This window comes from Molothrus ater, chromosome 1, assembly GCF_012460135.2.
Source record: "Molothrus ater isolate BHLD 08-10-18 breed brown headed cowbird chromosome 1, BPBGC_Mater_1.1, whole genome shotgun sequence".
Taxonomy (NCBI): Eukaryota; Metazoa; Chordata; class Aves; order Passeriformes; family Icteridae; genus Molothrus; species Molothrus ater.
Window position 1 is genome coordinate 112354395 of NC_050478.2, and position 21736 is coordinate 112376130.

General features: G+C 34.1%; 1 protein-coding gene across 4 annotated transcripts in view; it reads left to right on the forward strand.

Moving 5' to 3' along the window:
* The window catches only part of SNTG1 (syntrophin gamma 1), a 319642-nt gene that overhangs the window by 226911 nt on the left and 70995 nt on the right, over positions 1-21736 (forward strand). For all 4 annotated transcript variants that reach the window (XM_036398513.2, XM_054518579.1, XM_054518581.1 and 1 more), the window contains one exon: positions 20337-20375. In XM_036398513.2, the coding sequence (XP_036254406.1) occupies positions 20337-20375 (39 nt within the window). The remainder of the gene's footprint in view (positions 1-20336; positions 20376-21736) is intronic.

Here is a 21736-nt window from a genome sequence, read left to right on the forward strand (position 1 = left end):
TCATGTGAAGTAAACAGATTGAATATTTTAGTTTTTTAGTTACAATACAACGGCAAGCCAATCAGACAGCTCCAATTTTAGTAATTTTTGAGTTTTCAGGAATTATATGTTCTTAAATGTCCTATGATTTGTGGATTACAATAATACTTATCTTTTTTTGGTTGCTCAGCTATGCATGTTTCAAGCAAATCAAAAAATACCAGCATTAGTATCAAACCTCTTACATTATATTCTGTAGTAGTGCAGAAATCAAATACTCTCAGTAATTTAGAAGTTGAAAGCATTATAAAATGAATGCCAAAACAATAGAGAATTATAGGAAGTCTATAAAGTATTACTAATAGAGTAGTTTTGCATACATGATTCACATTTCTCATGACACAAATACTCAGATAAATTGGATATTATTTATTAAGTAAATATACATGCAACACCTTTTAAAGCAGTATTAGCTATTCACGTGGTCACAGTGTTCTGACTCTGAGTTTTGTTCTGCAATCCATTCTCAACCTTGTAAATGGAAGATTTTACAGATAGTCATTCCAGTACTGATATTAAGGTCTTTCTTGGAAAATTTAAAAACCAGAACTTGATACACCTGTAACATACTGCTGCCATCTTTCTCCATCTATGATTCTCTTAAGGCGTGTAGATCTACATGAATAACTGTAGTCAGTGCAGCAGCAGGATTACATAACATAAATCACTCCTACTTTTCCTCACTTTTTTTTTTTTAATGCAGCTGTTATCAGGTGCACAATTAAAATCACATTTGTCTCTATGTCAGTTCTATCAAGTGTTACATATGGCCCTGTCTGATATTTACTTATATTTTTGGCAATTTGAGGTTTGTCTTATTTTACAAACTATTTATTTGTACCTTGTTTAAAGAATTGTAGATAATTTTACACATTCTTAAATGTACTGATTTAGCTGCAAAGAAATTTAAGTCTTGCCAAACTGTATTGCTGTTTCCCCAGTGTTTCATCTGCATTTCTATAATATAATTGAGTCTAAAGGACAATGATACAAATAGGAAAACAGTGCAAGAAAGGAATATTTCTTTGAGAAATATTTCTTCAAGAATATTTATTCCAGAATTATCTGGGAAATTTGTAACAAGAAATTTCTGTCTTCATAGTTGGAGTATTTGTTATGACACACTCTGATTATGGTGACAGCATTCATCATAAAGACATGCAGTCTTGCAGTATTGCTTTGGAATATATGGTGTAGATTTCAAGTACTCATGATAGGTTTTCAAAGTAAATTAAATTTTCTTTCTCTGCTTCTCCAAAATGTTACATCTATTCATGTTATTTTTAATAGTATCTTTTTTGTTTTGCCATATGCAAGTGAACAACTTCTGCAGTGGTCTTTAATTTCTGATTAAAATATTAACATCTCTATTCATATTGTATAGAACTCTAAAATACAATTTAGGAGAAGCAATGTCCCTAAGGACAATACAATCAAAAGCTTTTCCTTTTAAATTTACCAGTTTAATGTAAATCTTAAAAAAGAAAAGGCAACATTCTTGCAGAGAGAATATTTTTGGAGTTTTATATATGATTCTCTCACTCAATAAAGAATCCCTGCACTTTGATTCATCCACTTTTGTATGGAGTCAAATTAAATTTTAGCCTTGTGCTAGTATTTAAATTAAAGCAAAACAATATTCAATATATTCTTTGTTCTCTGCAGATTTGTATGAAGATCTGAGACTCTCTTCCCTCATTCTTTTATTATTGAAGGCTTAAGTTAACACATTATAATAAAAACTGTGATCTGTTTGATCAGATCAAAACAAGACACTTTGGAGGAATGTCACATTTGCTCTCAACATTCCACCCTGGTGAAAGGTAACAAGAAGCCTGTCATTAAGGAGAAAAAAAACCAAAACCAAACAACACCTCTTGATTGGTTTTAAGTGGCAAAAAATGATGACAAGAGTAAAGGAAATAGGACCCTAACTGGGAATAAGGGTGAGCCATTTGGGGTTTGCAGAGAGGTAACGCAGGGAAGAAGAAAGGACTCATTATAAGTTGCCCTTTCATGCCAAAATGCCAAGCTGCCCTTTCAGTAGCAGCTGGAGACTTACAGATACTGTAACCTAGTTTTTGTTGTGCAGTAAAATGTTCAATATTCCACTGTTGGTTTATTTTCAGGGAGAATGTGTTAAAAGTGCTGTTGAATCACAAACTGCAGTTGATAAAATAGCAACTGGGAAGTGGGAGGCTAGGCAATAATGACCTTTCTTTTTGTATTGCTTCTTTTTGCTATCTTAAAAAAAACCCACAACAGACACAAATATAATTATTCGTATTTAAAGCAATATTATGTTGTTTTGACATCCATTTCCTCTTAATCACTTTATAAAAATATTTTTAAAGGTGGCTACATCAGAAGTTTTGCCTTTCTTCCGCAACCAGAGAATTAAAAGATAAAAAGAATTAAAAGAAATTTAAATGCACTCAAAAAGCTATAAAACACCTCAGGGTATACCTTATTAGTAGCCTAATGTGTTGAAAGCACTTTCTCCATTTGGTTGTCTTGCTTCATAAGGTGCCATGAAGAGCAAGTGCATTCAAGTAGTGCACAGCTTATATTTGCCTGTGGAACAGAATGGAGTCAGAGGAAGAGGCAGAGGTGTGGGTTAGAAGAGAGGGATTCCAACCATTCCAGGAGAGGTTTAAGAGGTTAGAGCAAATAAACCCAGAGAGGCAAAACAACAAATGATCACTAAGCTGCAGAGGAAATGAGCCCCAAAGTGCCATTGGACTTGCCATTTCTCTGTTAACAGAAGGTATTCTGAAACTTTCTGACAAGTTCTTTATCTCCTAAAAATACCTGGGTAGTTAAGTGGCAAACACCTGTGGGGGAAGTCTGAAATGTCTGAAGTTATAGCTGTGTTGATCACATATGTGGGCACCAACATGATTGCAAGGTTCTGTTGGTTCTTCTCACCAGTTTTTTTATTTCAGAGAATGAGATAATTACATCCAAAACTTGTTTCAGGCTGTCATTGAGGTCATGAAGTCAGGCTTGAAAAACTGAGGATGAAGTACCTTCTTTCATTCTCATTTCCTAGTGCATGGTACTCTCTGACTTACTGAACTGAAAAACTATAAATTTCCTTTGAGAATTAGTACCTTTTTGAACAGTTCATAATGAGTGTATGAAGGTTTCTGCTTTTCTCCTTTTTTTCTAATTGTTTACAAATTTCTTGACAATTTTGCCATCTACAAAAAGGCATTTACCTAATGATATTAATCAGGATCTCTAGTACAAAGGAAATCAAAGGAAATTTTTCTTTACTGCTTTTATGAAATCACTTGATACAGGTTTTGCCTATAAAAATTGTATGAAACAACTTTTTATTGCTCCATCTCTTTCTGAAATAAAGCCTGCAATCCTTTACTATTTGAAATAATGTCTCAGAAGCTATTAATCACATATATTTGACAAATATTAAAATAGATATACATTTTTATATTTGATGCATGTAATCATGTAATTCTTATTCCCCAATTTTGCTTTTTTTATGAGCCAATTACCAGTTATGTTTGGGTAGTTTGTCAAGAGAGCACTTTATGTGCTAAAGATTAAATAACAGGATCCTGAATTCTACTTTTATATGAGAACTCCTGTGATAGGAAAGACAGTCACTAATTTTTAGACACAAAGAACAGAGAAATCATAAAATACTGCTGGGAAGAAGGCAACCAGGCAGTTAAAGAATGCCTGTCCATCTCACCTGTGACTACTTAATAGTTCAGTTCATAAAATACAACATAAAATGCAACTGGAGGATAATTTGATTTGTGTTAATACTTACACTTACTTTTAGCTGTATTAGCAGAAAGGTAGTCTAAGGTCAATGCAGATACACAATTCAGCTTATCCACATGATAATTACATGATAATTTCAATTGTATTCATAAGGCTACTTCTTAAAAGTTAGAAGGAAAACCTTATTTATTTTTCTAATTACTAATAGATATTTTACTTCTCTTCCAGTGTAATGCATTGAAATCACACAAACAGTAAAAAGTGTCGTTTTAGCTCACTGTTCCCATTATACACTGACCATTCAAATAATAGATCATGTTGTTCAGAGGTAGATTTAAAGTTGTACAACAAATCTATGTAGATGTGATATATTTGCATGTTTCATTAGTTTTCTGCTTGTACAGATGACAAGTCTTGATAAAAAACCAAAGTAAAATAGTATCTGTCCAAATTCCAAAAGTGTTTATTAGTCTGTTGGTGAACAAACAACACAAGTTTATGGCTGTTTACTCCAGGGAAAAATCTGTTACCTGCCTAGCAGAAAAGATTGTTTTCACTGTGTTTATTTCCTAAAGCAATTTTGTAAAGTAATAAAAAGGATGAAAAACTTCCTGTGGTGTGTCAACATGCTGGTGCTTCTCACATAATTCAGTCGATTTAACATTGTTAAAGGAGTTTCAGCAGTTCTTCTCTGGTACCTGGTTGCCAAAGAACTAGACTTCTCTTTTTATAACTACTTTCTACTTTAGCTGAATTAAGTAATGTGACAGAAATGGTAGCTGTTTGTTCCTAAAAAGCAAGATCCTCTCCACCCACTCTCCCAATATAATAAAGGGATATTAAAAATATTTAAGAGTTGAAGGAAGTGAACTCATCCTCCTAACATAGGCAGTTACTTCTATCCCATTAACTATATAAAGACTGCAGATATCTCCAGAGGGTAATTCCATCTCCTTGAATTAAATACTTACCTCTCTCACTTCTAACAGGAAATGGCAAGAGGGTACTTTAGCATAATAGCCTACAGGTTGGTAGAGTCACCCTGACATGAGAGACAGGAGCTCTCTGTGCTACTCAGCCTGCAGCCTGATGCCATCTGCCTCACTGCTGGCCAAAGGATCTCCGGGGACAGCACAGGGCTGAGGCTGTGCTTCTCCTTCCAGAGGCTCTTCTCTGTGCTGTCCATAGAGCTACACGTAAAATTCTTGCCAATGCTGTTGGCAGGGGGCTCGTCCATACTGTCTGGTGGGATTAATCCAGCAGGAATATTGCTTAATTGAAGCAGATAAATACTTACCTCCTGCAGCCTAAGTACTGTAGCTCCCATATTCCTGGGTGGCTACTCTGGTATTACCTACCATGACCAAATAGGACACTTTACTCCCTATGCTACAGAGTAGATTTTATTTTTGCAGATTTTTAACCTAACTTAGTTCTCTGATATTATAAACAGTGCAGTCCCATGAACAATTGTTTTAGCACAACTGAAAGGCTGGGTGCGTAGTGTGGATATACAAGCAGGATGAGAAAAGTCCACATACATTTCTGCAGCCAAGTTTGCCATGAAAGAGAAAGATCAACAAAAATAGGCTGATGTAGATGTCTTTAAATTAGCAGCTGGGGATTTTCTGTATTTTTGAATGTTGTAGTCAGATAAGCCTTCTTTACCCCTTTCCCTTCTTCTGTAGTTGTTTGCAATGCCCTGAAGTTCTAAAACCTAATGAGAATGTCTCTCAGGTTTTGAGAAGAAATTAAAATCCATGCTTCTTGAGATTCTCTCATCTCCTAGGAAGTGTTCCACACCATTTTGGAGCATTTAGACTACTTAACTTGTGGAATAATTTGTGTGAAAAAAACAGCTTCGGGGGAGTCAGATTGATGGAAAATGTTTTGGTCTGCATTAGCAATGGACTCATTCATTGCTGAAAATAAAGGGTGTAAATAAAAACTATTTGTTGCTTTTCTTTTTCTCTTTGCATTCCCATTTATTGTGGCTGCTGTTTTCCCTTCCCAGGTGCAGATGTACCTGGGGAAAATGATAATCTTTTTATACCATTATTATTGCATAGGGAAGAAGTTTTACTGAGTGATTCTAAATATATATTTGTTTAATATTTTTTCACTCAAATACCAGACTACGGCAGCTGTGTAGATTTAGACAAACTCCTAATGTCCATTGCTCTGCTTTACTATTTTGTTCAGAAAGGAAAAAATGTTTCTCTTCTAATACATGCATTATGAAAAAGATAAACTGAGGGTTCCCATTCATAGAGAAGGAGGGAGGTAATCAAAACAATGTGCAAGCAAAATGATTGAATAACCTAAACTCTCTCTAGAAAGTAAAAAAGGAACATTAAATTTAATCCTCAAAACCTTTAGTAAGGTGCATTTTATGGGTAAATGTCCACAGAATTGTGACTATCATTTCAATGAGGACCATTCACAAAGAAATGTTCTGCTAAAGAGACAAAAAGACCTGGCATTCGGATACCTGTTCTACTGTTTCAGATCCCATTTGTATTAATGTTATTAGTGACTTCCATGAAGTGTTCTGAGGTGTTGAAATGAGTTTTTTTGAGATGCTCCAGATATCTGCAAAAAAAGTCATAAAGTTTTTTATTACAAGAGGAGTCATGGAAATGCAACTGCAAATGTGAAACAAATCAAATATGAAACAAACAAATATGAAGGGCCTTTGCTTTATATTTATTAAATTGAATACAAGTGACCAATGATTACAGCGATGTTTCGGCTTCCACCTGTACATATTTTTAGGTGATGAAGATGTTACAGAGAGTGAATATATTACTTTAACCAATTATTTTGTTCTATGCCCGGCAAAAAAACCACAGGTGGCTTCTCAAGCTTATATTTAAATAGTATGTGCATTCCATTTAAATGTTTTTCTCATTTTGAAACTGTAGCAATAATAATTTGAAAGTTTTGTTTTTTTTTTTACATCATCAATAGAGTGTTTCACAAGAAGAAATATGTCCTTAGGCTAACATTCTTTTCTAGTTACTCTTTAAATAATTGATAAATCACAGTGTGTATGCATGTTTGATATCAGAATTATTTCCTTTTGCACCAGATTAACATAAATGTATCTTTATATTGCTGTATAAACATAAACTGTATTTTAAAATATTATAGCAAGCCAAATCCTAAGAGGCTGTTGACAAGCTGTTTTAAACAGATTATTTTTAAAGTTATGTGCTTAACGAGATAGTCAGTGTACCTCTCCAGACTATTTAGCAATGTATGTCTGCACCTTAATTAAGCTAACTACTCTTGCTGCAGCAGTATGGCTATTAGCTCATTCATTTACCAAACAGTAACCATAAACAGCACTTTCATCTCAAAAATATAATAAGCAGCAGTCAGGAAAACAGAGTGTGCAATTTGAATTAAAGAAAGAGTATTCCCTGTTGTTCAAATAGCAACTAGAACTCTAGAAAATCCAGGCTTGCAGACAGCTCTACCAGTAAAATAATTTTCCATTTATATAGCTGGATAGATTGCATGCCAAATGTAGCTTAAAGTAATTATAGCTATCTGACCTCTATTTTGTCTTCTGATCCAAAACCCACTTCGCTTTACCTTTGTAAGTTCATGGACCAAACCAAAATAAATCACATCTTATTTGTTTTCTGCTTACGTTTTTTTAAAGCCATAGAAACAGACTCATGGAAACTTCCTACTTACTCCTGGTTATAATACCACTCAGTCTTTACAGTGGGGTGACTTAGGAGGCAGTTTGCATCTTGACGAGGTCAGCAGCAAATAAAAAAGAAACCAACTTGTCTCATCCCTGGTCTGTGTAGCTTCACTGGCCATGTTGGGTTTATGTTGTCAAACTACAACTCTGATGCATACTTTTTTTCCTTTTGATTTGGATAGACAACTCTTTAGCTCCAGAAATGTTACCTTTTCAGCATAAAAAAAGACTGCTTTTTTTTTTGTTTCATATTTACATCTTCTATCCCAGGCATTAGAAGATTGTAAAAGTTCATATTAATAAAGGGATTATTTTCAACAGTGCCAATCTTTTTATCAGTTTTTTATCAGCTTCTTACTAGCTCTTTGTATTCTTTGTCGCTGTCTCTGTGTTTACTCCTGTTATTTCATTTGTATTTCATGTTGAGCACAAGGGAGTCTACCAATACAGTGTTACCAGTGCTAAATAACTTCTTTTACATTTTCACATATGAATACTTTTATAATCAAAACTCACTAGATAGCCATATTTTATGCAAGATGCATATTCTACTTATCCACTGGAAAAAAAAGGAAGTGTCACGGCTAAATGATTAACTCTTTAGTATCCCAAAACAGAGGAAATAAGTGTCACAGTAGAATTTGTAACTAAGAGTGGGCTTGGGAAATATCCCTTGTCTACATAGAACCAGAAATATGATAGGACAACATGAGATCTCCTCAGCTGGCGAGCAGCAAGAGTGCAAATAGTTTTGATATGTACCATTAATAACAGAGAGGAGAAGAAAAGGGTTGATTGACTCCATTTTGAAAAGAAAATTATTGGCAGACAGTGACAAGAAAGGAAAGATATTGAATGTTCTTTTTGATCAGAATTTACTCAAAAGGTCAGTTGTAAACAGGTGATTGTCACCATTGATAAGTTTGACACAATCTTGAATAAAATCAGATCATCTTAGATACCAGAGAGAATATTAGGTATACATTAGTGAAAAGCATTTTAGATATATGCATTCCAAGTACATCCTCATTACATTACTTAAAACCTTCAAGGGACTGAGCCTCTGTTCTAAATCCATTTGCTATGTACTGGAAGTTTCTAGATGAAATAAATAGCAGTAAAGTAGGAGTTATAAATTTTGTGTGGCACAGAACAACCAGTGCATATGGTTTCAGAGTAAAAACTCTCTTCATATAGCTTTATTTCATTACTGGTTTTGTTCAGTTGTGACCAGCTCGAAACTAAATCTTTTGCAAATTGTAATGTGTGTGTTAACATCCACCTAATTACTGCTAGGAACAGTTAGTAGTCATGCTGAAAGACTAATTCTGTATTTGATGAAATTGCTGCCTTCACACATCTTTGGGATTCTCTTCTGTGGCTTTGAGCATATGCTCTCACATCAGTATATGCTTTATGAATAGGCATGATACTAATCAGATATTCAGTTGCTTTGTTCAGTTCAATTTCTAAAAATTACACACCATTTATATATATATTACTATTTTAAGTGTTTTTATAATAATGTCAAATTTATGCAGTTAATTCTCTCATTGTGACAATACATATTAATGTAACCTCATATAATTTTACTTATTACGCAGCATCTGTTTTTATTAGAGCTTGACATATGCATTTCACTTGCAAATTATAGCTTTTATGTTCTACTTATGCCATTGTCTTCATTATACCTTTGTTGAATAATTTGTTTCCTGATTTTTATTTTAACTATAGTGCTGGAGTAATTTTCTCAGTAAGTGTGCGTGTGCTCTTTTCTTTCAGGAAAGATGATGTCCATAATAGACAACTGAAATTTCACTAAAGTAATGGGAGAAGACATTGTGGGGAAAAAAAAAAAGAAAATTTTTTTAATTGATTCCAGTAATTTAAGTGTTATAAGGACAATTCTTCCTTTGATATCGCTTTTAATGTTGGAACTTAGAGAACTGTACACATCTTGGTATCTTGAAAATGTGGGATAGTATTACTTGTATTTATAACCTTATGACATTATAGAATCTTAGAATGTCAGGTTGAAAGGGGACATCGAGGATGGTCTGATCCAGTCTTTCTTGGTAAAGGTACAGTCTATACAAAATTCCCAGAACCCCATTCAGGTGAATCTTAAAAGTATCCAAAGCTGGGGAATCCACTGCTTCCCTGAGGAGGTTATTCCAATGACTGATTGTTCTCATTGTCAAAAATTTTCCTCTTGTGTTAAATTGGAATCTCCCGGCGAGTATCTTGTACTTATTACCCCTGTGTTTTCCCTGTGACTCCTTGTAAAAAGGAAGTCTCCATCTTTGTAATCACCTTTTAAATACTGGTGCATGGTAATAAGGTCTCCCCTAACCCCTCTATTTTCAAGGCTGAACAATCCCAGTTCTTTTAGGCTTCCTTCTATGGCAGGCTTCCCAGTCTTTTGATTGTCTTTGTGGCCCTTCTGTAACTCTCTCTAAATCATGTTTGAACTACAAGAAATACTGATAGAGCAAAAATCTATACTTTTGACTTAACAATCTCCTTTACTGCTGAAATGCAATTAGACAGGGAGTTGCTGTTCTGAAATCTGTCCAAAATGCACACTTAAGTAAAAGTCATCTATAAATTTGCTTGTAACATCCTTAATGCCTGTCTTAGCCATTCTTAATGCCAATAAATAGGAAGTTTATGAGAGGTTTGAGAAAATCCCGTTGATCTTAACTATTATACGGCTTCCTATTTAAGGATTAAAAGACTGTATCCAAAGCAGGAAAAATATGCCATCTATTACTAGTGTCAGCTTAACAATATTGTTAAAATTAAATTGTCCTTTAACACACTTCTCAAAGAAGAATGAAAAAAAAGTCTGAGATGAAAGTGAATTCATTTGTGCAAAAGTCTTTACCTTACTCTTTTTTCTCCCTTGAGAAAATCTTCTACTGCTTGGCCTACCTTTCATCCATGGTTCCACTGACACACAGCTCTTTACACTTGCATTTGACCATATTGATCAGTATTTGAGCATTTCTTTTCAGAAATACCAGAAGATACTTGAGAAAACCCATATTTACAGAGATTTTTGCATACTATTTTTTAATGAATTCTTAGTCATGAGGTCAAATTGGAGATCAATAGAGAGTACTGTATTCCTTAGAAGGGAATGAAATTCAAGACTTTTTAAGCTAAGGCTCAACAGCTTGTTAAGAGAAGGAAGGTTAAGGAGAGTCCAATCTTTCCTATTTATGGCAATCTGGAAGCTTTATTGCAAAAGAGTTTCTCATTAAAAGTCAGCTCAGGATATAACTGAATACAGTGCTAGAGACAGTCTGCGATTAATCTGAATAGAGAGCAGAGTGATATCAGGAGGAGGGGCAGGGTGTATTTTATAAATATGAGGATATGACTTTTAACTATACAAGCACTACAAAATAATTTTGTAGTGTTTCAAGTGAAATTTAAAATGATCAGTTATACAGATGAATAGGGAGCTTCCAGCAAAAACAGATACTGAAAAACTCTGGTGTTTATAATGATCTTATATATGAAATTTCTTTTTCTTTTGTAATATAAAATTTAGCAATTGTGTTGATACCATGTTTATTATCATGTGAACCTAATTCTCAACCCCTATTTCATCTTATGTCAAGCAAATTATCTAATTAATGTAATAACAAGTGATTTTTTTAGCTTACAAGAAGTTGATCTGGTCCTGTCAGACAAATTGTCTCATAAATATTGCTGTTATTCCTGAGAGCTTCAAGAGAATAGAATTGTGTAATTCTTTTAGATAGAAGAAGTGAAATGTGACATAACACAACAAAGACAAGACGTTTCTATAATTTTATTTTTAATCCACTCAAACTAAAGTAAATGAATGGGTTGATTATGAAGTGATGGAAGATATAATACCTGTAAAGACTAAAGAAAACCTCTTTAGCTTTGTTGCCTCAGGTAAAGGTATTTGTTTGTTCTACTGAAACTGGCAAATTTAATGAATTTTGACATCAGGAATTAATTTAGACTGGTATGCTGTGGTGTAAGTATTAAATGTATTTTAAAAATCACTAGCTACATTTCTATTAGGTTCTGTCAAGCCAGTTAATTGTCTCCTTTTATGTACAATTGTGATGATATAAAATTCCTCATTTCTTCTGTTATTTTACTACCCCTTTTGTCATATTAAATTCTGGACTATGAACTGCAACTGTTATTATCTGTACAAAATTGAGGAATCCTGAAACAATGCAAACATGGCAAACTGTTAGCTCTTCATGAGCAAGATCAGTAGATTGTCTATGGACTGAGGGCAGGGGAACAAAATATGTTGCAGTCTTCAACAAGCTGCTTTATTCTATTTCAGTCCAGTCAGAATGAAAAGACTAGGCTGGAAAGAGGGACCTATAAGGAAAGGAGCCATTTGACTCAGTGAAGAAGTGGCTCAAACGCTGTGGATAGGACTTTTAGAGGGAAGGAATAAAAGGAGAGTAATGACCTTCATTTAGCAAACATATCATATACAGAGTAAACCTCTGATGAAAATGTCAGTTGGGTTGTGTTATATTTTTCTTCCAATACTTGCTAACAGTCCAGTTGGAAACTAGGTGGGAACCACAAGTATTGATGTCTAAATCCAAATCTTAAACTGAATTTGTAGGAGTTATGGTTTGCAGTTCCCTTCCCAAAGAAGGCTGAGGAAGATGCCTCAGCTGTAACGTATGTGCTGGTGAAATCTCTAAAGAAGTAGTTAAAGAAATTGCAAAGGAAAGCTGTCAGAGAGGGTGAAATCTGGAATGGGGGTGTGGAGAAGGTGATTGGTAACAAGTCAGGAAGATCTACAATAGCACCTACTGTGATTGAGAAAAACCTAGCTAACAAGACATTTCAACTCACAGATTTTCTTCATAGGGAAATTATATCCCTCCTCAGGCAGTGATGCATTAAAATGCTGCCCACAGGAGCTGAAGTTTCAAGCCTAATGACAGAGTAGATTAAAAATAAAATGGAAGCCTGGCAAGCTGGAAAAGCTGTGAGATTAAGGATCATTTTTCCCACGAGGAAATGTTGTATTGGTTGGTCATGAGTGACTCACTCCTGTGTGTGATGAAAACTGCTCTAGTGTCTGGACCTAATGTTGAGGGAAGTCTTCTGTCTACCAGGAGCTTAAATCTGAGGGATGTAGCCAAAGCCATCTAGTCAAATGATAATTACCTGGGACTGCTTCTTCATGCAGGCATGACTCATTTCTGTGTCACTCTAAGCAGATAAAAAGTGGCTGCAAGACTTTTGGAGGAAGGCTGAGGGGATCAGAGCTGTTGTAATGCTCTAGTCAGCTCTCCTGGTCATTCAGGAAAAATTTGTGTCATTCAGTGCTCATATGCAAAAGTAGCCTACCAAAATAAGCTCTGGCCTCTTTGACAATAGCATGAACTTGGAAGATAATACAGGGTGAAATGGAACTGGCTTTGCCTGAAGAAAAAAATAATGTTTCAACTTAAGAAGAACTACACAAAGGGCAAGCAGTTTGTTCTTTGGGTCTGTGATGGATTACGTGAGAAGCAATGGGATTAAACTGCAACTGGAAAGAGTCTGGTTCAATATAAGGAGAACTTCCAATGCTAAGTGGAGGTTTATTTGCTAATAGATTGACTTATGAGACATTAAGAGACTCATCATGGCAGGACTATACAAATGGGTTTGACAAATAGCTTTAATCAACTGAATTGCTTTTCACCAACTGTTGCTGTTCTTTTATATTACATAGAATGAACAAATTCATATCAATTCATATCTTGCAACCTGTATTCAGAAATACTAGGATAAGATAAACTGTGGATACTATTAAAGTTTTTCCCCTATCATTCTGTGAAAAACTCTGAAAGAAAAATAGTATATACTGGGTATTATATTGTCTAAATGTTAAGTTTAATGAAATGGTAAGTGAAATGTAAAATTGAAGTTGGCTTATCTATAATATTTAATTGCCTTGAAAAATCAAGAGGTAATGAAATCTGGTATTTTACACCAGGAGAGACATATAGATCAATTTTTAATAGTTTAATTTAACAGTTTAAGTCTGGTTTCTGCTGGAAAAATGACATGGCTTCCTTGCTCTGTAGTAATAAGTAACACCAGCTTTTTTACCTCTTAGTGTGATTGATACTGCAGTAATCATACTCCAGTGAGCAACTACTATTATGATATAAGCCACAATTACTCAGTTGCATTTCATTATCTGAAGCAATGATTGTGGTGTCTCCTTCTGGGTCAGGTTTTTTTCATACCTTTTCAATTCTTGTTCACAGTCCTTCTAATACGTCTTCAGTACAGAGACTCATGTTTCTTACTTTCAGATGGGACCCTAATAGCTTCCTCAGGCACTGGATTTAATTTGTTTTCAGTGTCTCTAATAGTATGCATGTTGCTGTTGGTATTTTATTTATGGAGATTCACTGTTATAAAACTCTTTGTAGCACATATATCTTCTTTAAAGAGGCACAATAGAAATATTGTCATTAAGGTGACATTCAGTTTTAGGAATGGCTGTTAAATATTGCAGGATTAAGTGATGCCATTTATCTGTCAAGTTAAAAATAGCACAATGCTTTTTAAAAAAGAAAATTTTAATTGGAGTAAAATTAATTGCAGTCCTATTGTTGGAACCTCACAGATGTTTGAAGAGTAGGTTTTGGTTTTTTGTCCTTAGGGCTCCCATTATTCTTCCATGTAATAGGCACAAATCTGGTATTTCTTTCTGATATCCATCCATTACTTTTGTGCTTGTGCTGTTCAATGTATCACTGAATCTCTTTGAGTGCGAAAGAAAAAGGTTTAATAATATGCAGGTTTGTGATCACATTTCAGACGGCCATTTGTGCTTTGATAGCGCTTTTACGTGTCCTAAATTACTAACAACTCTCAATATACAAATATTTTCTTTCAAAAGCTCAACACCTCTCTTAGGAATGATTTGTATTCATCTCCTTCTGTTTTTGGAGGTGCATTCCTGAGTTTTAGTAGCTATATTTTTTTGTCCCCAAAAGTATTTATCAAATACCTGTATTTATTGGAACTCACCAAAATATGGAAGCTCTCTGCTTCTTTTGTACAGCTGGCTAATAAAGGCAGTCAGTAGGATTTAAAAGGAAGCTTGTTCAGTTCTGCTTTCCAAATGTGACCTCAAGATTATCTCTCTTCTTCTACTCCTATATAGGATTAAAATGAAACATTTTAGTTTCCATATGGATTAAGATGATTCATGAGAACTGTTAAATTGTACCAGAATAAAGATCCATTTAGTCCTGTATCTGGTGATAACAAAAGAATAGTTATATTTCATTTTGTCTTTCCAGCCATCTGCTACTTTAGGACTTCTTCAGACAGCTGATTAGGGACTTCTTGAATAATGCCTACTGTGTCCTCATTGTCTATAAACTTTACAAATATTTCATAATTTTTTTTAAATTTTTTTACTCGCAAGAGAGATTTTATAACATTGATTATATAAGCTGAAACATATCATCTTGGTTCTCACTTTTGTTCTCATCTAGGAGCTGTAGTGAGGATGACTCAGCCTGCAGGTATCTATAGGAACAGACTGGAAAGCAGAGGTCATGCTTGTGCTTATGCATTATTCAGTGTTGAATCAAGCCTCTCCTCTATGTAACTGTTCATACATTCTGGAGTTTTTCCCTTTCTTCCTTCAAGGAAGTTGATGCTGAGTTCCTTCAGGCTGAGTGTGTTTCCAATCCACTGTGTCTAGTCTTGACAAAAATCCAACTAGGACATGAAAATGCTAGGAATGATGGAAGTAATCCTAATCTTTTATCCTTTGAACCATTCAGCTAGTTAAATATGATCAACACATGACAGAGAATGGTGCCATCACTGGTAGGTCAAGAGGCAGATGTGAATTAAATACTTCCTGTGCTCCCATATTTTCCAGAACATATTGACTGATCATTTTGCATAACTTAGCTTATACGGATTTTTAGTGTGAATTCTAAAATCTACTGCAGCTTGCAAAACCAGCACCAAGAATTGCTATATTTGTTCTACAGGCAATTATACATATATTTGAATGCATTCACCAATATATGATGTATTTTGTGGGAGCTGTTGCATGCTTCTTTCAAATCTTCTTTGATTCTTTCAAAGCACATAAACTCTTGGACAACAAAATTGCCACAATCTTGCCACAACTTATCTATCCCATTGAGTAAATAAAAACCTAGCAAGGACAGAAAGTAAGACTAGCTGACTAGTAATTTGAAGTGTTATGTACTCTTTCTTATCCATTAACATAAGACTATCACAGCACGGACTCATGTTTTTTTCCGAATTTTAATGATCTGGCTTCCTCTTTGAAATCACTTAACATCCCAATAGCACAAACTGTATTGTTGCTTGTCTTCATCTCTATGCATGAGATGAAGAACTATGTAATGAATTTATGTTCTTCTCAAGCTATTCTATTTTAATAACCTGCTAATGAATGTGAGTCAGCAGTTGTGTAGTGCAAACAATTGATAGAGAAAGTTAGAGAGTCTAAATTGTTTGGGGAAATCCATAAAAATGGCTAGCATAAATTAAAAAAATAAAAGGTTCTTTTAAATTAGAAAATGACTGTGACCTGCAAAATTATATGATATCTACAGACTGCAAGAAAATGAGAGATCAAATAATATGTGAAATTGTGGGGAGTATCTTATTTACTGCCTAAGTCAGCAAAAGGCTGAGCAGGCACTGGTGCCCACTTGTTTCATATGTTGCCTTAGCTGTTCCCCTAGGTACTCCAATGGAACGGTCTCTGTCAGGATCTCCTGTTGTCCTAACAACTAACACCTACTCTCTTATTCTTTCTTCTGGAGGACCGGATGTATTACCTGAATCTTAATTGTCTATTAATCATCTTTCCCATTATCCTTTTATTAGTTTGAGTCTAATTTACAGTATGGTTTATAATGAAATAGGATCAAAGGAAGTGTGGTACACGTAGAGTTTTCAAATATCTGATTGCTTCTATTTAAATTTTTAAGGGTTGGAGAAACCTGAAATCTCTTGATCTTACTACTTTTAAGAGTACTTGGTTCTTATTGAAAGATACATTTCCTCATCATCTCATGGGCATCCTGTGATTAAATTGGAATAGCAAATTTCATTAATATAAATAGGTAAGAAAGGGAAAAAAAGCCTAATAAATAGTAGCTCTCAAACTGCACTTTAAAATCCTCATATGGAAACTGAAAATAAATATTTCTGCTGTGCTATTGGCCCCAAGGAGTTCTGAAATGGTATCTCTGAGAGGAGTGAACGATTCAGTTCAGCTTTAACTGAATGTGAAAATTTAAAACCGAGCTTTTATGAGCTTAATCAGCTGCATTTCAGAAGAGGGCAACAATAATAGGCTACAATTAATGGAAAAAGATAATAGTATGGAACAGTATTCTTCTGTATTACTGCTTCTCTGGCACAAAGACTTTTAAATAATAAAAACTAAAAAGCCCAAACGTTTGCAATCATTGTGCACACCTGAAGCCAAGGCTTGCTCATTTGTGTTCCTGCTGAGAAGTGCTGTGTTCCATGTTCTTGTTTGTTTCCTCTGCAGAGCAGGCACAGCCATCACTGTGAAAATATCCATCTGTGGTTGCACCATCTAGTGCACAAAAATGACTGAATTTGGCCATGGGACATTTTTCATTATGTTCCACTTCAAATCATCTCCCTGCCCAGCATTCTTCATGTCTGTGATGTCCAAACATACTGTGAGATGAATTTTTGGAACATATCTAGTAAAACGTATTTGTACCGTTAACAATCAGTTATATTTTGAACCAATCTTCTTTGATGGCTCTCACTAAAATATATTCTTCCCATCCCTGAAAGTTTTCAAAGCCAGAGCTCTGGGTGGAGCTCTGAACAATCTGGTCTAGTGAAAGTGTCCCTGACCATGGTAGAGGGTTGGAACTAGATGATCTTTAATGCTCCCTCCAATCTAAACCATTCTGTGTTTCTATGATACCATTATTGGTCTTGTATTATCAGTGCTTATCTCTTTCCTTGTCAGATGCAAGATACTGCAGAGACCTTATTTCTGACTCCTTCCTCCTCCTTCCACCTTGAATTGATCATTAATTCCCAAATTACTTTCTCTATGGTGTTCTTAGATTTTTTTTTCTCCTAATTTGCATTCATGGAAATTGAATCAGAATAGAATATCATCCCTCAGCACCTGTTTTTTGTGCTTGAAGCAGAAGCAGATAGTTCTTGCTAACTTCAAATCAGCCTACATTGTCTTTGCCTTCAGACAAGAGTCTGTTTTCTAGCTTGTTCTTCTGTCTCCTTTTGTGCCATTCTGATTTTTAATTGCTCTGCACAAACACATCTTTCTAAATAATATTCTCAGAACGCCTCTGTTTTTTAGTGTAGTATCTGCTGGTGTGTTTTATTTAGAAATATTACATTCATGTATATTTGCAGTGTATTGTACTGATGAAAACAAATTTTAATTTAATTGCATTAGTTACATAGTTCTGTGTGCTATGATTGTGCTTAATAACACATAGTAGTATTACAATGGGTTCAGTAAAGTTGGAAGACTAAAGCAACATTTCTCTTTTAGATAACCAGTAAAGTAATTGAAGATTTTTTCTCTTTTTTAATTTCTGGAAAAATGTTTACTTTTAGGTTTTAATTACCAAATAATTTAGGTCTGGAAATTAAATATTACTTAATATACATTGTAACAGGCTGGGAAGAACATATGAGTGCTGCCTAATTGTTGAACTTTTTTATTCTGTAATGTTCAATAGTGATGCACATGAATGATAAACATTTACGTGTTTCTAAAATTAATCATTCTTAACAATTTTTAGTTTCAGGTCGATTTGAACAACTATAATACAGTTCTGAAGTTTCTGTAAAAGAATTAAAAATAATGCATTTCAAGAAATCACCTTATTACCTGAAAGATAAACATAGTTGTTTTAGTTAATCCAAATAACAGCAGTTAAAACAACCATGTAATGTATAGGTGCTTAGATTGTATTTTAGAAAATGAGCTGGAAATTTTTTGAATGAGAAAATGATGTTTCAAGTATGTATTTACATTTTAGAAGAACATTAACAGCACACAATGCACCTAATGTACTTTGTTAAAAAAATGCAGTCTCTATGTTTGAAGTAAATAAAAACACTCCTAAATTATTCGAAATATAACTGTAACTTGCCACTAAGTAAATATTTACAGAATTTTGTTTAGAAAAGTAAAATTTCTTTTTCTTAACATTGTACTTTCAAGACTTAAAATTTTCAGGCTATTAGCTGTAGTCTTAGATTAAAATACATGGTTTTCACAAGGACTTTAATAGATTACTAACACAAACAGGAATTTATCATGCTAGAGTAATTAATATTTGATTCAGGAATAAATCCCAGAAGTCTTCAAGTATTTTTTACGTCAAAAAAATGTGGGTTTTATCTGCTTTTTATTTAAAAAAATCACATTAGATAGTTGGTATCTTGTATGGATTTATTTTATACTATTTATTTGTCCTTTGAATGACCTTGTTCCTCTAATGCTTCTCCTTAACTAGCATTGAAGAAAGAAGGAAGGGTAGAAATGTTCTTCTGACACTTTTGATGGAGGACACATTTGAAAACCAACTGAAATTGTGTGCCAGCATGTTCTTGACAGTGGGAATTATCCTTTGATAGCAAAATTGTGGGATGCCAGTGACACTTGCTCAGTATTTGCATGAGGAATTCAAAGAGCTTGTGACTGCAGCCTGGTTCTGAAGTCTGCAAAACACATTGCCACTCACATCTCTGCATGTAGTTGTTTAGGGACAATATTGTAAACACTGGGGGAAATTCGGTGGTGATTCTTCTTTTCTTCTAAAAAGATGTTGCAGGTTGGTTGGAGCAGTTTTATGTTATATAGTGGTTACAGGCCTTCCAGATCATTCAGTTACATTCCATATAGAGACCTAGTTGACAATGTCTTCAATTTGAATATGTTTTTATTCTAGGTATTAGGTATCTGTCATGATGTACTAGGTTTTAGATTTACTAGGTTGACAAAAGCTTTCAGAGGCTTATGCTTAAAAAACAACATTTTTCTTCTAATAATGATAGGAATGGGTATGTTCTACACATAATTCTCTTTGTATTGGACACTCATGTCAGAAAGCTGGCAATGTTTGTTCAGAGGGAGTCCATGAACTGCAGGGCTAAACAGAAGCTCATCAGGAATTAGGTGTCTCAGCCTGGTTTTCTCGTTACTTTTCACCTAGGGATATTCTTGAATGTTTTAGAAAAAATTACTTGAACAATTATCAGAAATGATTTTGCATACTTGAATTTGCACCTAGGATAAAAGGGTAGAGTAAATGATGTTTCCAAAGCTGTTCCAACCCAAATTTTCATCATTCTTTAAGGAAAGGAACTTGCTTAGAGATTGATGACTTTGGTGGTTGGCAGTAAGTTGCTCTAAAATAATTTTATTTAGAGTTAAATATTCTAGTTTATGTCTCCTAATAAGAAAAAAAAAAAAAGTAAATTACATTGTGTTTCAGAATTTAGAAATAATTTTGTGTGCATGCTCCTCTTCTGGGTTCTAAACAGCAAAATGAACCACAGTAACCACAGAAATATCCCATTGTTCAAATGAGCTTGCCAAAGGTTTCAGTTCCTTTACTGCAGGAGATTTTATTTTCTTTTTTGCAAGCATAATTTGGATGGGATAATCTAATATATGTATCTAAAATCCAGGGGGTTTTTTTGTTTGTTTGTTTGTTTTTCATCCTAGTGACTGAGTATTAATCTATTTCTTTATTCATTTTTATAGATTAAAAAAATCAACAGGAATTTTCCCGTAAACCAGCAGGTAAGAAAAAGAACATTTGGGCTTTTTAAATTTATAATTCTAATTCTCACTTGAACTATCTTTATTTTTTTGTGGTAGCTGTTCATTATTCTACCTCAAGAATTCTCATTAGATTTTCTTTAGAGAGTACTTTGGTGTTTTTACTTTCTCAATTCAAAGGGAATTGGAGTGTTTCACCAAAGTAAGAACATGTCTAATCTTTTCAAATTAACCTATTTGATGCAGGTATATATTCTTTTCTTCAGATTGTGTCTTACCAATTTTAGTATAAAAGAGAACTGTTGTCATTATCCTTTACAGAATTAACCAGAATAAATCAATGTTTCAAAATTCTGAAAATGTATGGGTTTTTTTTTGGCCTATTGACAAATTCAGTCATAAAAAATTAATATCTGCACAACTATTTAAACAAAATATGAATAAAAATTACCAAGGTAAAACTCAGTACACCGTACAGTTAAGTATGTATATGTTGTGTATAACAACTATTAATTATATAATGATAATTTCCACACAAAGAAACGTGGTAAGGGGAAACAGAGCAACCTGATTCATAAGAATGAAAAAATTGCTTCCTCATACAAGGAGAGAAATTGTATATGACTGAGCTGTAAAGTCACCTTCAAGAGGAGAGATTTGAGGAAGAAAAGTGCTTTCACCTCCCTTACACCAAGTCTTCAGTTAGCGAACATATTTCTCAGTTCCCTTTCTCTGGTCCAACTTTATATATATGGAATTGCAATGAGTGTAACTCACAAAGGCGGGAGATACCTCTATTTTGTTTTCTGTTTTTTTCATGGGAAGATGCACAAATGTAAAAAATTTAAGAAAATAATATAATACCACTAATACTAACAATAACAACAACTATATGGGTAAGTATAAATGAAGCTATAATAGATGAAGTTAGCATTCCATTTGGGAATTTTCATAATAGTTTGTATAACATCAGATGCAGAGAGTGCAAAGATATGCTCCTGTCTCAAAAGAAGGAATAAGATACTGCCTAATGAACAAAAAGCAGTTAATTGGTTCCATTTTTACTGTTATGGTTCACCCTGAACTTACCTCTTTGATTTTATTACTGTAAAAAATAAAGACAGTAAAAAAAACAAAACTATATAAACAACAGTTAAAATGTTCCACCACTCTAACATATAATTTAGGGATCTCTGCTGTTTTTGCGCCCTTGGCACATGGGGTCAACAAGGCATTTTATTCTTCATTAGAACTCCTGTGGAAAGCAAAAATATCTTTCCTGTCTTGAAAAGCTTTTTGGCCATGATCTTTGTCAGGACAGCCTGCAATTATAATGCATTCACCTCTCATCAGCACCGATCATTATACTCCAAAGGAATTAC